The 16,105-nt window shown below is 49.5% G+C and overlaps 4 protein-coding genes across 6 annotated transcripts; 2 read left to right on the plus strand and 2 right to left on the minus strand.

Moving 5' to 3' along the window:
* Positions 1 to 150: 150 nt before the first annotated feature.
* Positions 151 to 840, plus strand: LOC131208270 (small ribosomal subunit protein bS6m). The gene is made up of 2 exons (XM_058200933.1): positions 151 to 254; positions 318 to 840. Exons 1-2 carry the CDS (start codon positions 210 to 212, stop codon positions 723 to 725), a joined length of 453 nt encoding a protein of 150 aa, XP_058056916.1. The 5' UTR covers positions 151 to 209; the 3' UTR covers positions 726 to 840.
* Positions 778 to 4,979, minus strand: LOC131208269 (myb-binding protein 1A). The gene is made up of 2 exons (XM_058200932.1): positions 4,776 to 4,979; positions 778 to 4,706 (listed from the first exon to the last, which is right to left on the minus strand). Exons 1-2 carry the CDS (start codon positions 4,977 to 4,979, stop codon positions 1,038 to 1,040), a joined length of 3,873 nt encoding a protein of 1,290 aa, XP_058056915.1. The 3' UTR covers positions 778 to 1,037.
* Positions 4,980 to 5,609: 630 nt separating this feature from the next.
* Positions 5,610 to 11,446, plus strand: LOC131211973 (eukaryotic translation initiation factor 4H-like). 2 transcript variants are annotated; one of them, XM_058205671.1, is made up of 4 exons: positions 5,610 to 5,672; positions 6,528 to 6,827; positions 7,092 to 7,312; positions 7,754 to 11,446. In XM_058205671.1, exons 1-4 carry the CDS (start codon positions 5,647 to 5,649, stop codon positions 8,317 to 8,319), a joined length of 1,113 nt encoding a protein of 370 aa, XP_058061654.1. In that variant the 5' UTR covers positions 5,610 to 5,646; the 3' UTR covers positions 8,320 to 11,446. The 2 variants fall into 2 exon arrangements, with proteins under 2 accessions (XP_058061654.1, XP_058061657.1); XM_058205674.1 differs by having other exon boundaries at positions 7,092 to 7,246.
* Positions 11,447 to 11,539: 93 nt separating this feature from the next.
* Positions 11,540 to 15,071, minus strand: LOC131208879 (uncharacterized). Of its 2 annotated transcripts, none has more exons than XM_058201793.1 (3): positions 14,386 to 15,071; positions 14,232 to 14,315; positions 11,540 to 12,350 (listed from the first exon to the last, which is right to left on the minus strand). In XM_058201793.1, the coding sequence occupies exons 1-3, from the start codon at positions 14,760 to 14,762 to the stop codon at positions 11,540 to 11,542; spliced, it is 1,272 nt and encodes a 423-aa protein (XP_058057776.1). In that variant the 5' UTR covers positions 14,763 to 15,071. The 2 variants fall into 2 exon arrangements, with proteins under 2 accessions (XP_058057776.1, XP_058057777.1); XM_058201794.1 differs by lacking the exon at positions 11,540 to 12,350 and adding an exon at positions 13,078 to 13,983.
* Between the last annotated feature and the right edge of the window lie 1,034 nt (positions 15,072 to 16,105).

Genomic DNA, 16,105 nt, shown 5'->3' on the forward strand with positions numbered 1-16,105 from the left:
TTGCGTTAATTAATTCTTAATGAATCGGTAATAATTTCAAAAAAATCATATTCCATTCTCACTGGATGGTGCCGTGAGAATAACATCGTGAGAATATTTTTTCCATTTCTCACTCCTGTCATTTTCACATTGCCGGTGTTGTTTTGGGTACAACGATTGAATAATAGTGGGCGATTTGTTCCGGAACCGCATTGAGTTTGTTTCGTACGATGCCGACGTACGAATTGTCCATGATTTTGCGGCAAATGTCCAGGGTAAGTACGACAAAAGGGTCCATTCGATCCCCATTTGCTCTATTCGACCCGTACCAATTCCAGCCGGACATGATCGCGACTCTGAAACGGACAGCAACGGCAATCTTCGACAAGGGGGGTGTCATACGGAAGCTGGACAATCTTGGCACGAAACCTCTACCGTTCAAAACCAGCTCCCATGGTGTCGTCCACCGGAGCGGATCGTACTTTGTGTTCAGATTCGACACACCACCATCGGCGATCGAGGATCTCGACGAGGAGTACGGGCGCGACGTCGACATCGTCCGAAAACGTATTTATCTGGCCGATTTCACGCAGCAGCAAGAGATCACTTGTACGCTTCACGAAGAACTGCTACCGCCAGCGTACCGGAAGGATGTGCAGAAAATGATCCGTACGGCCGAGCGGAGTAAAAAAAAGAAAGTTTTCCAATACAACACCGGACTGGATTACTATCCGTTCCAGAAGTAAACGACACGTGGCGGTTCCTAGGCAAGGTGTTAGCAATAATCTGTAATTTACAACTTTTATTGTTCCCAGTAATCGTAACATTGACCATATTTTCTTTTGTGTTTGGAAAGAAACACCGAAAATGACCATTTGCGGTGGATCAGCTTGGTTTGCTCAAACCGTTTGGTTGAGAGCACAATAAGAAATGAAATGCTAGTTTTTCCTGGTTCTGGTATCTGGTTGTAACTTAAAGAATAGGGCTGACATTACCCTAAAACCTAGATCGCAACTAACAGACCGTAGCCTAGCAGAAAACATTCGGAACGATTGTTTTCACACGAATGAAACTGCCTCCATGCCCTGGGAGGCAACCTGGAGTCGGGCTTCCTTTCGTCGTCGTTTCTCCTTCTTCGAGGACGTTTCCGGCCCTTCGGCTTGATCCTTCTTTTTTCGTTTCCGCTTCAGTTGCTCCTCCGTTGCCGGCTCTTCCTCGTCTCCACCGTGACCATTCACCGTCCTCGGTTCCTGTTGCTGTTCCACGTCCGCGTCCTCTTTTCCGTTTGTCAATAGTTTTTTGCTTTCCTTTTTGTTTTCCTTTTTGCTCTGTTTCTTCTCGGAATTGCCATTTTCTTTAGTGGCTTTCGGCACCGTTACGTCTCCATTCGCGATTGGGGTTAGCTGCAACCGTTGGCAGAGCTGACGATAGCTGGCCATGGTTTGCGAGTTTAGATTGAATCGACGCAACGATTGCACCTGCGCACCAATCCGTTCCCATCGGAGCATGGGTTTCTTCTTGGCCTCTTCCTGTCCCGACTGCCGAAGACTGTTGAGAAGACTGTGAATTTCAAGCAACACTTGCAGCAGCTCGTACAGCTCGCTCTGCCCGATCGTTCGTTCACCGGCGCCTTCGTCACCATTCGCCACCGTTCCTTCCAAATCAGCCAAGTACTTTGTAAGGGCGATACAGATGGTCCGCAGGGATGGTGCCGCTCGCGGTAGGTCCGAATTGATGAACCGTCGATTTTTCAACAACTCCCGCAGCAGCTGCAGCGCTTGCGTTCTTCGCTGGCCACGAATTGTGTTTACCTGAAGGCCGGTGCTAGTCAGCGTCACCGCCAGATACCAGTTGCCGGTCCAAGACATGCGGAAAAGATTCTGGAACACGTTGAATGCAATCGGTGGATGGCGATGGGTGAGGAACTCAGTCAGTAGCTTGCCGAAAACTTTGTCAACTTGCAACGACGACTCGCTCTCCGTACCATTAGCCATCGCCGTCCCGTTTGTTCGCGGCGCATCATTATGCTTCTCCAGTAGCTGGCTACAGAGGACTATGAACTGGCATGCCTTCAGCAGGTACTGATTGCGCTCCGGAAACTGGGCCCCTTTGGCCACCTTATCGATCAGATCCCGCAAAATCTGGTTGAGCTGGACAGCCGGTGCGACGCTGCGGAACTGTTTGATGCGAGTCAGAGCGGCAAAGATCTGCCGGTAGCGGTTCAGGATGGCGCCATACTTCGTTTCTTCGCGATTCGCGACGGGTAACATCTCGAACACGTACACCAGCAACTCGAGACAGATGGCCATGTCCGGTCCGGCGTGCTTCAGGTATGCATCGATCAGATCGAACACACGCATACGGAAGTGTGTCAAGACCGTGTCCATCTGCAGTTCAGCTTTGGTTGGCTTCTGCTTGCCACCTTGCTTTCGGCCATTTTGGAACGAACGGAACGCTTCCGCAAGGGCTTCGTCCAGCCGGCGTCCCTGCTCTTCGTCGATCTCGTCCAAATCGAGCGATTCCGTATCGGTCTCCGGATTGGCACCACCAAGCGCAGCCTGCACCGCCTGCCGCATTTTGTCCGAGATGGTTTCCTCTTCCTCTTCGTCTCCCATCAACTCATCGTCGTCTTCTTCATCCTCTTCGTCCTCATCATCGTTGTCATTCTTATCATTAGCCGTATCTTCCTCATCGTCGTTGTCGTCTTCAGACTCACCCTCATCATCCTCTTCCTCGTCGTCCTCCGCATCGCCCTGGGCAGCCAATGGGTTCGTTTTGTCTTTCAGATTGACCACCGAAAGAATCTGATTGAAGGCCGCCAGAGTCATCGCACCGGACAGGTGGGGAAACACGTGCCCAATCACTTTGCGCAGCAAAAGTGAGTTTTGCGACAGAAGGTTCAAGAATAGATCCACAACCACTTCGATCCATTCCGGTTCCATCGCTTCTTCGGCCCCCAGTGATAGCCTTTGGCGGCGTTGTTTTGACTTGACATCGAGCCGCTTCATAACGCACTCCAGTTCGACAATGGAACTGTGCGCCAGATCGGTCATTTCGCTAAACAGATGCAGTCCCATTTGCATCAACAGTAGGTGGAACACGACTTCCAGTTTATTCTGGCCTTCCGCAGCAACGGGGAGCTTTTTACTGCTCTTTTTGCTCTGAACGTCACTAGTTTCCGTTACCTTGGCGTACACCCTATCCCAGCTTGCCTTTTGCTCCTCGGAGAGAACCGTTCGCAAGGATTTGCCACCGTGTGATTCTAACGATTCCTGCACGCGGCGAACGATCGAAAGCAGAAAGTCGTGCTCGCCGGCAAGGTTCGCGTGGCGATGCTCGAGTGAATGGAAGAAAAGTCCCCGCGCCGTACTAGCCAGTTCCTGTGGTGCGGCCGCATTGTGTTTCGATGGCTTAAGAACCGTCACTCCATTTGCGGAGTAGAACACGCCGAGCGTGAAGAAAAAATTAACCATGTTCGCACGCCACTCGTCAGGCCGGCTGCTCCCGGTTTCATCCGTTGCGGTCAGTTGCTTGAGGGTGAGCAAACGCTGGAGCATGTGTGCGGCGTAAGACCGTTCCACCACTTGCCGTTCGGCGTCAATTACAATCGCTTTTAGTTCTCCTGCGACCATCTTCAAATTGGTTACCGAAAGTGTGGCCAATAAATTCTGTAGAAGCTTGCACGAGGCATACTTTTCAATGAGAATGCTACTCGGGGCCTGTGTCAGACAACGGTACGTCGCAAGGCGCACACTTTCGTCGCCGAGCTTAGGGTATGTTTCGACGATCGCTTTACACGCCTCTAAATACAGGGAACGGACGTCTTCGCTGAATTTGCCCAGCTGCTGTAGATTGGCGAAAAAAATTTTCATCATCCCGGGACAGAGCAACTCAGGCACAACCGAGTTATCCTTGAGTCGAATGAACCACGAAGCGACCAGTTGCGGTAAGACAATGTCGCGGTATTTAGGACGTTCTTCGTCGTCCTTTTCCAGCATCGGTACGATTCCATTGCGCCAGAAGCCAACCACCGCCGCTTCCATTTTAAGCAACTTCTCCAACAGACAGTTGAAGAACGGATGATTGATGCCCATCGCAGATTCAATCCCGAACAGGAGTTCACCCAGGTACGGGAAAGCTTTCTCGTGCAGCAGCGAAGGAGCACCAAAGTTCCGCACAAAGTACTTCTTGTTTACCATCTCCCGGTGCGGACCGTCGAGCAGGAGCACCAGAAAGTAGACCGAGTCCATCGTGTGCTGTTCCTTAGGTACGTTAAGTACCGGTTCAAACAGCGGCCAGAACAGTTTCGCAAACTTGGCACCACTGATCCGTGCGGCCACTTCGTTGAGGTAAGTCCAGACCAGAGGAACCAACATTTTGTACATGGCCGCCCGGAGTGTGGAAAGCACGCTTTGTAGCTCCGAGTCGCTAGCTTTCTCGATTAGTCCTGCCTTGATGATAGCACCACAAACAAGGACTTTGCCGAGCCGCACCTCAAACCGATTGCGTTCCTTCGCATCAACCGACTCGCTCGGGTCGTGCTCGCTATCGGCCAGTTCCGATTTGACCAGACCGAACAGTTCCGTTATCGTAGGGCAATCGTCCTGCCCGCTTGCTCGTTGCAAAAATCCCACCAGTGCCGTATAGTAACCCGTCTTCGAGGCATTGCTGGGAGAGCCGACACCACGAACCAACCGCTTCAGGGTGTACGCCTTTTCAGCCGTTTTCTGTCAAGAAGCAGGGGAAAGTTAACGATGGGACCAACTACATTGAGTCACCTTCTAGTTCTCACTCACCGAAGAAGCCACCGCCGTTCCGTTAACGCTTGGGCCAGTCTTTTTGCTACCAGTATTGCAACCATCCTTGTGCAGGAACTCGATCAGATCGCAGGCACCACGGATCCGCACCTCACCGTCGACGTTGCTAAAGTTGTCGAAAAATCCGAACACGGTTTTGTCCAAAAGCTTACCACCGGCCTTCCAGCCGGGTTGTTTCTTCATTGTGGCACGTCCTCGAGCGGCTGTGCGTCTATTTTCGAACGCACGATAATACGCAAAAGATGACGAGGACAAACCGAAAAGCTAGAACAACGTATCACACTGCAACTGTACACACCGGTTTTCGAGGCATGGGTAGCTAGAAAGCATGCTTGCAGCACCAAGATCCTGCCGTCGAGTGACAGCTGTCAAAAGAGGGATTTTCTCCGGCTGTGGTTTGGCGAGCAAAGGAACAGGATATTTGCAGACGATGCCAAACAAGGTGGTTCTTAAAACCTAATAAATTAGAATATAATGTAAAACTCTTTTCACAATGAATGTGTGATGTTGCATGGTTAATCTAAGGTCTGCGATTTAATACATAAAATAAAATAAAATAAATCGAAACTACCAATAAATTGAATTCGATCAATAGCATTTTACTCGTAGCAAACAGCTTCTTCAATGTGCATAAATTTATTTACTTCCAACCACGGCGAACGTTGAAACCAGAAAAGTTATTAACAAATTGGGCTGTTGCTCATCACCTTCGCCAGCGAGGGACCCCTCGGCCGACGTCTGAAATGTCAGTCTAGATGGTAGCGCAGAAGCTGTAACGGGAGCAATCGTAGCCCCTGTGCCGAAAAGGGATTTTCTGCACTCGCGACAGCACAGCGTTTTAATCGCTAATATGGCAGGAAGAAGTTCACACGATAGGTAAATTTATTGTAGCGTTTTTCCACGATAAAACCGGGCCGAATTGTGTGCAAAATGGTCGGAATCGGTAGGTGAAACCGGTGGCCAGTGTGTGCGATTGAATTGTGGCCACAACCCTCGCCGCGGTCAGTGCTAGCGAGCGGGTGCGGTCCGATCACCGCTACCCAACAAAACTCGTGGTAGGAAGACCGACCGACGACGGAACGACCGATTGCTGACGGTAACGGGCAACCGGAACGTGTGGTGCTTGGCGGAAAAAAGGATACCCCATTCCGAAGGATTATTTCCGGAGCCCCAAAGCGAATCGATTATAAATTGTAAACTTTTTCGCCCAGTATCATCAAGCGGCCGTCCAATTTGATGATACCACTCATTTCTTCGGCCATCGCCCATCGACTAGCGGTTGTTTTGTTTGTGTTTTAATCCGGACATCGACGTGTACTCACTGTCCCCTGACGCAGTCGAGGGAAAGTGTGTAAAAATTATGTTTGTTTGCTGACGATGCCGTCGCCGGCTGCAAGCAACCAGAAAAGCCCCCTGGACGCAGATAGTCGATCGGTGCTTGCCAGGCTGCGTTGAAGCTGTCAAAAATGTCGCAAAGCATGGGCCAGCGGGCCGGAAGCGACAGGCAGAGTGCTGGGAGGAATCAAGCGAAAAGTTGCAAACAAACGTTACCGCTGGCCTAAAAATAGAAGGTCACGGTTCAAACGCCGGGCGACACTCGTCGGCACCGAAAAGCGTCCCGTGAAACTTCCGCCTTCCGTCCTAAGAAACGGCGGCATTCGTTCAGGCGCCGAGGATCGATGGCTCGCTCTCATTTTCTTTTCACTCGGTTTAATTCTTTCTCGCTTCTAGATATGGCGGTGAGAGGTCCCGTAAGCCGTTGCCGACGGAACCACCGTTCCTGGCGTACGTTGGCAACCTTCCGCACGGTATCGTGCAGGGTGATATTAACAACATCTTTAAGGACTACGCGGTGAAGAGCGTGCGTTTGGTGAAGGACAAGGAAACAGACGTTTTCAAGGGCTTCTGCTACGTGGAGTTTGAAACGCTGGAGCACCTGCAGAAGGTTCTGGAGCTGGACGGTTGTATTATGCTGAACGAGCGACCCGAGATGCTTAAGATTGATGTTGCGGAGCAAAAGAAAAACGATCGGTAAGCGACGGTCCCGGGAGCGACACTTTCCCAACGATTTTTGTCCCAAAAAGTTCTGCTTTTTGTCAGTGCATGGCCAATCTGAGCAGCAATACCGATAATACGTGGTGTGCGTTGATTTCGATCTGTTTGTGACTCGATAATGCGATATCTTACGGTGCAGATGATACGATCATCGGCATGCTACACGAGGGCATGAACTGATTAGCGTGCGAAACCCCTTTCTGGACTGATGGCCTGCTTTCGATTCTTATTTCCTTTTAGCGGTGGATTCAATAAGCGTGGTGGCCAACAAAACCGTGGTGGACCAGGTGGTGCTGGTGGTGGTGGTGGCGGCGGCAGCAGCGGTGGCGGCTACAATCGTGGCGGTCCGAACCACTCGAACAACCGGCCACCGATTGGCCAGGATAGGAACTACGGTAATGATAACTATGGCAGAAACGATTACGACAGAAATCGCGGTGGACGTTCCAATAATTACAACGGTAAAGACGAATCGATCGAATACCTGTTTTAGTTAGAATGCTCTTTTTACATTATCTTTCAATACTACGATTACCCGTAGTACAGAATTAACCGTAGTGCTACCATTGCTGAGTAATTTGCCAAATGCATGAGCAAAATTAAAACACCTTCACAACCCACGGTGGATGGCACGAACGATTATTCGATTGCTTCTAATGTTCTATTTTGCCAGTCTTCCACGGTGTTGGATTAACTTTCCCGTTTCTGCAATTTAATCCATTTTGTTCGGTTGAATTCGTTTTTGTACTGTTTTTTTATCTTAGAAGAACGAACCGGATCGTATTTTTGTAGTTTTTTGTTTTGTTGGAATTTGTCGTATAGTCGTGTGATCGCCTAAACTCTCCCCCTTTTTGCCTGTTCAATAATTTGTTGTGTCTCATCGGATCCCGTCACGTGTACAGGAGGAGATCGAGGACCTAACCGAGGGAGGTACGGCAACTTTGGTGACGAGCGTGATGGTGGTGGTCGCGACGATTGGAACCGCGATCACGAACGAGATGGGCGCGGTGGTGGTGGTCCCGGTCGTCACAATGATCGGGATGTTGGTGGCGGTGGAGCCGGCGGTCACTACGGTGGTCGCGGTGGCGAAGACAATAGATACGGCAACTACGGTCGGAACAACCAATACCGGGACAACGATCGAAGAAAAGACGCCGCCCCAAGCTACACTCCGTCCCCCAATCCCAATCTCAACATGGAGGAACGGCCCCGCCTAAAGCTGGCTCCTCGATCGGTGAATGCACCGCTGAACTCGCTGGCAGAAACCAAGCAGGCGTCGGCCATCTTCGGAAATGCGAAACCGCGCGAGGAGAAAATCGGTGCCGATGGCTACACCCGAAAACACGCCAACAGTGTTGGCAGTGAGGGCAGCGTGGATGGCGGAGGGGGGGCCGGTACCAGCAGCAACAGCAGCAGAGGATCCGGTGGTGGTGCAAACAGTAATTCTGTTGCAGCAGCAGACAATTGAACTACAAAAACGAGCATTGAAATATGAAAAGCAACGATGAAACCAAGGGAATAGAGAGACCGAGAGGATGTGAGAATATGAGAATGAGAGAATGAGAGAGAGAAAGAGCGTGAGAGAGAGTCAAAGGTCAATCGGCAATCGCAGGACGACACACACACACCCAATCATAATAATTAACAAAACTATAAAAGTTCAAAATCCAGCAAACTCAAACGACACAGCAAACATGGGCCACTCTCCCTCCCCGCGCACGGATACGATCAGACGATCAGATACATTAAATGTTAGATAACAAGTGGTTCCCCTCGCCAGTTTCTTTAAGTTCTTCGGACCATCGCTCGTTCGTACGGGCAATCCTTGGGAATAGGTTTATCTTCCCTACTTTCTTTCGCCCTTAGACGGTATATCCTTGATTCCGGAATCGCTACACTGCATAAAAATCCCCCAGTTAGAACGTAGGTTCCTGTACGAGGCCCGTTTGTCGTTTTTTCGTTTGTTTTCTGTAGCCACTTTACCCATCGGTACACGTTCTGGTTGTTGTGTATGTGTGTAAAGTTTATGTTTCATTATTTGTAAAATGCCGCTCTAATGTAAAAGTTTGTTTCATTCGATCAAAATGGAATATATTTATACACTTTACCTTCTGATTGCTTTCTTCCTTTCCGGATATCGGGTTTACGCGGTCCCACATTTACTACTTGGCACGTTTTGTTGCCTTTAAAGAAATTTTGAAATGTATCGCTTTTTTGTCAAGAATGTTGTGAATTCATTTCACCTGGTATAGAGACATTCTCAGCAAGCCGTGCATTCGATCTGACGGTTACTCAGACTCAGTGGGAGCCGAACAGCAGCTCCCGAAAGCAGATACTGATTCCAATAAAAGTGAAAACCAATTTTGAAAAAGTATCGCTTCGCGTTACGCGTTTGAGTTGAGCCACCGTAATCTCATCCGAGGAGAATGTATGACGATAGATTCTTTTGCGAGGACTGTTCACCAACAGGAACTGATGATCGACCGATCAGCCCTTGATAACGCCCTGATCAGCCCTTGACGTTTCGCTAAGCGCATGTTGAGCAGAGACGATGGCTGACTTTTGTCCCAAGCAATAGTCGAAGGAAATTAACATTTAAAAAACTAACCCGGAATCATAGCAAACATAGCAAAGACCGCTTAAGGCTCCGCCACCGGGCAAGGGGAATTTCGAGAGATAACAACTACAGGTTCTCTTCAGCCAAGCCGCTGGCAAGCCTCCCGCGCACAGGAATGGTAGCTCGAGGGACGAGATTGACTACTAGTTTTATCCTTTCATTTGTACGCTTTTTTCTACGATTTAATACTAGCATCCAACGGAGAGACAAAACGGATTATGAACAAAATACAAACGATAATGATAATAACAATTAATATATATATATATTATACTACAAGGTAATGATAACATAGTACGACGATCGTGGACGGTCTTCTGTATGGTTCTGACTGAAGACACGCGAAACAAAACACGATACCAACAGCAAACCGCGCGCTACAACGGACTCACTGGATGGTCGTTTGCTAGTACCACACAGTCTGTCTAACTCACACTCACACTTTCATTGCAAACTGAGCACCCTTTACTCCCTTAACTGATATCATTGTTTTGCAAATGTAATTGTTGTGTACAACGGAAGCTTAGGAAGATACTACTAAAGTGTGAAAATCATAGGAAAAGCTCGTTCTCCAATTTGAAGTTTTGCGCTCTCCCGAGGCACATTGGAAAGGCTACCAGGAGTGTTGGGTTCATGGGACCCGCATTGAACGGACGATCGGTTTTTTGCAGTATTTCTACGTAACGTCAGCAACGATTAGAGAAGTGGGTGATCGAGCGTTCGCTTTTATGTAATGCGTGATTTGAAGTAGGACGGACACGGTTGAAACAAGCAGCCTCTTGCAGGCCTGTGGTGGCTAACCGATGCACGATTTACTCTCAGACGAAAGCAAAAGACAAACGGCCGCGACTGATATCGAGCGGTTTATCCCAGGAAATAATACACCGGATCATGCTTGAAAACACTTTGTCTGAAACCATACTCCTACTATGTCGATCGTTGTCCATGTTAATGATCTGTTTCTTCTCAGGCTCATGAAATTGTCGTTTGTAAGAATTTTTGTTTTCTTATGTTTGTTTATCGTTTACTTTGCGATTATCATATATTTGTATGTTGCGTTGTATCCGTAAAGCGACCAGTCGCATAGGGTTGTTTAAAGTTTGCGTATCAGCACCACGGGGAGCAGTAGAAGTAGTAGGATCAGAATGTCTGAGAAGTAGCGCTTCTGGACGTTACCTAACGCCTCATAAGCTCTGGTGAACGATATGCTGTATGCGTTGTGTTATTGAAGAAAAGCTGAAATCAAAATGCTTCTGTCGAATCCTTAGCCAAACGTAACACGTGTTTAATATGGTTTGATTATATTTGTGTGATGGCTTAAATGAGTATATTCAGCGTGAATCATTTAACCGACGACACTCTGTGCCCGAATTGATAGAGAATTATTGAAATGCTTGTTTGTTTTCGTCTTTGAAACAAAACCCGTGCAGGAGGCTATTGGCAACCACGTGCAGCATTAGTTCTGGCAAAATGTAGAGAAGCATGCAGAATAGAAGATGGATGAATGTCGCCTCTGCCGAAACCGCGAGATTTTATCGGCTGGGAAAGAGAAGAGAACAATTACTCGGCCCCAAAGCGGTGGCAATTGAAGCGGAATGAATGAGAGTGCGTGCGCAAGCAGAACGAAATCATATACTGAACCGATGGAACTACAATTGAACCCGACTACAGAAATACCCTTTCCTCCGCCAGACCCCCCCAAAAAAATAACTGCAAACTGTGAAAGTTGTAAAAATAGTAAGACATATTAAATACTATCCCTCTTTGATATAAGTGTTGTTGAAGAGAGGCAAAACAGTAGCGCAGGTAAATGCGAATGGAAAATGAAGAAAAAATCGAAAAATGTCCCTCAGAAAACCGTAAAAACACTGTTCACTGGCTGGTGGTAAGCGAAAAAAAACGGTAGCAAAGCAAAAAATGCAACAATGACTAGGCATCGATTTAAAAGTGAACCTCCGCGATAAGTGCGGAATCAACAAAACATCAATAAAAGTAATTAGAAAAAAAATAAACACACCCGTTCGTTTTATTTTGGGCAACCTCTTATTTATTTATGTTTAATAAGGTCACTTTACTTTAGGTAGCCACAGTCGAAGGCATGCCGGTAGACGTCCACGAGTCGTCGGCGACCCTCGGCACTCGCAATGTTGCCAACGATCAACAGTTCCTCCAACGGTACAGCCTCCGTCCCTTGGATGCTGTTAAGGTCCGGCACTTGCGTGTCATCCAGCAGGGACATCGGAATCGATTCAACGGCTATCCCACATCCGAACCGTCCGAATTGCTCCAGTTCCCGGTTGAGTTCGTTCCGCGTGAACAACTGGTCGGGGTTTGATCCTAACTCGCGCAACAATTCGCGCAAACTGCAATGGTATGCCTCTAGCAGCTCATAATAGTGTCCCAACCGGAGGTTCTGGTCCGTGCAGGTATACACGAAGAGCGCAATGTCCAGTGCCGGTGACGCGTACCGGGCCATCTGAAAATCAATCATCCGGACCGACTCGGAATGGAGTAGGAAATTCGGTGCCCAGCAGTCACCGTGGTTAACGACCGAGTTGCGGTTGCGTGCGTGCGTCAGCTCGATCATCGTCTGATAGATGTTACTGTCGAGGAAGTGTTCCACGGTGCGCTTGAATCCGTCCCACGATGGTCCCTCCTCGGTGCACACCAGTTCCAGGGCGTTCCTTGAAATGGGCACTAGACGTTGCATGAAATTTCGGAACCACGCTTCACGGTCCACACAGTAGTAGGTCTCCACGGGTGTGTTCGCGACTCGCTGGAACCACTCCGGTTCCTGGTCTTTCATCGCCATGGACAACGCGTGGAAGCGCCCCAGTGAGCGCATGCAGTTGAGACACTCCCCGAGGCCGATTCCTTTTGTTCTGCGCACAGGAAAAAACGCATTGATATCGTTAGGATGGACAAAAAAAGGATGTTATTAGGAGTATGCGTAGAAATTTATCGTTTTTTTTTACCAAATTGAATCGTTTATTGTTCAAAACTCTTAACAAACTAGTCAATCGAAGTAGTGTCCGTCGCTAGCCACTACTTTTTGCTACATTTTTTCCCCAACGCTTTCAAACGTCTGGAAATTGTTCCTTGGTCCACTCCACATGCATCTGCAAGCTGTTTTTGTGTTTGGCACGGGTCATCTTCCAGCAATGCTTCCAACTCTTCATCTGTGAACGTCTTCGCTGGTCCCGGGTGCTCCTTGTCCTCAGTGCAAAAATCACCACTTTTGAAGCGCCGAAACCAATTACGACAAGTGGCTTCGCATATAACAGCATCGCCATAAGCCTCCTGAAGCAACCGGCATGCTTCGGCTGCAGTTTTCTTCAGATGGAAGTGATACAACAACACTTCCCGCAAATGACGCTTTGTTGGCTCGAATTCGCACATGGTTTCGTGTTAATGACAATCTCACAATGGAAAAATTGACAAATGTGATGATGCAGATTTGTTGACAGATGCCTAAGCTTGACATTTGACAGTTATTTGATGACATTTGTGCCTTCTATCCAACAGTAGCGCCCCCTATATGTAAACGATAAATTTCAACGCATACACCTAATATCGTCATGCTGTACTGCTCACAGCATTTATTGCAGATTCGTTTCATATATTGTTTTTCTTCTTAGGATAGTGTTCGTAGAAACATTTGTGAAACCCATGTGCGCTGCAGCCTAATATCAACTCGTAACACAAGCGCCTCAGTCCAGGTATCCCATGTCGATGGCATGGTGAAACATGTCTGTGAGACGGAGGCGTCCCGCCTGGCTTTCGATCGGGCGCAGAATCCAAATTTCCTCGATCGGGATCGCCTTCTCGGAGGTGATCTGGTTCAGATCGGGCACATCCGATTCGCCGAGCAGCGAGAACGGTATCGATTCGATGCCCATGCCGACCCCGAAGCGCGCGTACTGCTGCAGCTCGCGCTTCAGCTCCGAGTACGGGAAAATATCCTCCGGATTCGAGCCCAGGTCCCGCAGCATCTCGGACAGCGCGCCATAGTACGCATCGAGCAGTTCCTGGTAGTGGGCCTCGCGCAACGCCTGGCTCGTGCACGAATACACGAAAAAGGAAATGTCCAGCGCTGGCGAGGAGTAGCGAGCAAGCTGGAAGTCGATAATGCGGACAGCGGGCGTTTCACCGTGGAACAGAAAGTTCGGCATCCAACAGTCGCCGTGATTGATGACCGAGTTCTGGTTGCGCGTGTGCGTCAGGTACACCATCCGATCGTACAGATCGCCATCGAAGAAGCTGGCCACCTTGCGCTCGAACTCGGTGCTCGCAAACTCACGCCGAACCGCGTCCTTCGCGATGTCGATCTGCACCTGGAGGAAGTTGTTGTACCACGGTTTGAGCCGCGCCGCATAGTACGTCTCCTCCACGTGCTGCTGAACGATCGTGTGGAAGCGATCCGATTCCTGCTCCTTCATCGCTAGCGACAGGGCATGGAACCGGCCCAGCGCCCGCATACAGCGCAGACAGTCCTCCAGTCCGACACCTTCGGCTCTACGGAACGGACGGAAAGCATCGAATAAGTGAAAACTCGGAAAAATAAGCGCATGAAAAGTATACAAAATTGGGTGCACAAATATGACATCTACGTGGTCGCCCGGACAAAAAATCTCCCTATAGCCCTTCTCCAAAGTAGGGCCGGTGTATCTGCGCGTCTCTTATCGCACTTATCGTTGTTTGCGAAACGAATGAGACTCCTTATCTCCCTAAACCTGTAACGGTTGCCAGCAGCGCGCTCTTACCTCGAAGCAGTCGCGTAACCGTACTGGCCGAGGTCGTCCAAAGCGATAAAATCATTTTCTCCGTCACAATACGCAACAAAGCACCTGAAATGGAATTTAAGAGACATGCTTTAGCTGCTGACGGTTCAATGACCACCACGAAATGACCACGCACCGAGCGATATCCTGGAACGGGTGCTTCGGTTGGCGCTTGTCCTGGAAGCGGTACAGCTCTTTCAGCACCACGTTGTAGAAGTTGCACTCGTTGCGAAAAAAGTCCGCCGACCGGAACGTGTTACGGCGACCGACGTTTTTCGGGATCGTCTTCACGATTGCATTCACCACGAGCGGTTTGCCGTCCTTCGAGGGGAACTCATCGTCCCGCAGCTGGATCCGGTACAGCTCGCTAAGATACGCATCGCCCTTCGTGACGTCGCCATCCTGCAGCTTCCAACCGGTGCAGCGGGTTCCTCCGGCACTGCGGATAATCTCGTCCAGTGTGCTCTCGGTGAACTTGGCCGAAATATCGCTAAGCTTCGGAACGGTGGCCATCCTGGGGACTCGATTCCTGGGGGACTGTTCGCCGCTTGCAGTGCGATCCGAAACTGACTCTTAATGCCGGGGGGAGTGCTAAATGTTTGGGTCCGTGACACTGGCGTGCATCAATTGTCTCTGTTTTTTTTCTTCTATCACTCGCTATCGGACCACTGATTGATCAATTATTAATCATCGCGCGTATCACTTGGCGGTGCCGGGCGTCCGAGTGTTCTTACTGATTGGCGCAAATGAATTCCACGCTCGCTATCACCCTGCACGATTTGATGAGAGCGTGCCGACTCGCTTTTGGCCACATAGACTGCGGTGGCGTAGCCGATTGAGTCGTCAACGAGTTCATAGAGGTTCACTGAAAGCAAAAGGCGTTAGCATGTGCGTGTGCGTGTGCGTGATTCGCGGGTCATTAGTGAATAGCACGCCGCCAGGCAACACAACAAAACGGCCGGCATTTCGCGCGTTCCGTGGTCACATTCTTGCGTAGCTGCGGCCGCCGGTGACAGTGTGGGTGAGCACGCGCCCTGCATAGCTGTATGTTGCCAGCATAATACAAACACACCGCGAGCATAGAACCAGCGGGCGATGCTTAGCGATTATACCTAAAATAAAAAAAGGAACGAGCGTAGAATTAGCATTTTTCGAGACAACCATCTTAAGTCGAATGTTTTCTGAGGGGAAACCTTAAGTATTGGAATGAAAGAAATTAATGTTTTACCGCTGCCGTGCGAACCGGCGTCCCGGAGCATCCCTAGGTCCACCGGTTTGACGGATCGCTGTTCAAGCCGCGCGTTTGACTGTTGCGTATTGTTTGAAGCCCGCTTCAACTCGATCCGAGAGCGCATGAATCCGTCTACGCAATGCCGGCACCGACACGCACATCAAAACATCGCGACGAATCGCGCGGATCGGATCGGATCGGATCGGGGGAGTCCGCGCAGTTCCGTTCGAGCCGGCGCGAGGCAGGATTGTTCGTCGCGGTCCGAAATTCTCGCAGAAAGCCACACGATCCAACGAGTGTGTAGCAAATGGCCTAAGTTAACTGTGTACGATCGCGTGCCAAGAAGTGCCTTATTGTTGTTGGTGGTGCGAAACATCGTGTGGGAAAAGTTAGATAATTGTTCTCCCCGTTCGCAGCGGCGACACCGATCAGCGCGATAATAAGTAGGCGCCGAAATAACACGAGAGAGAGAGAGTATCGGGATGCGTCGATTGTTCGGGCGTTTGTGCAACAGCGAAGCTTGTAAACAGTGAACGCGACGCGGGCGGGCTAGGCACCTTTTTTCTTCCTATCCTCCCGGATTCTTCCGGTCCGCGCTGCGTGGACCGCGTCTCGTCGGACGTGA

The sequence above is a fragment of the Anopheles bellator genome, chromosome 2 (assembly GCF_943735745.2).
Source record: "Anopheles bellator chromosome 2, idAnoBellAS_SP24_06.2, whole genome shotgun sequence".
Classification (NCBI taxonomy): Eukaryota; Metazoa; Arthropoda; class Insecta; order Diptera; family Culicidae; genus Anopheles; species Anopheles bellator.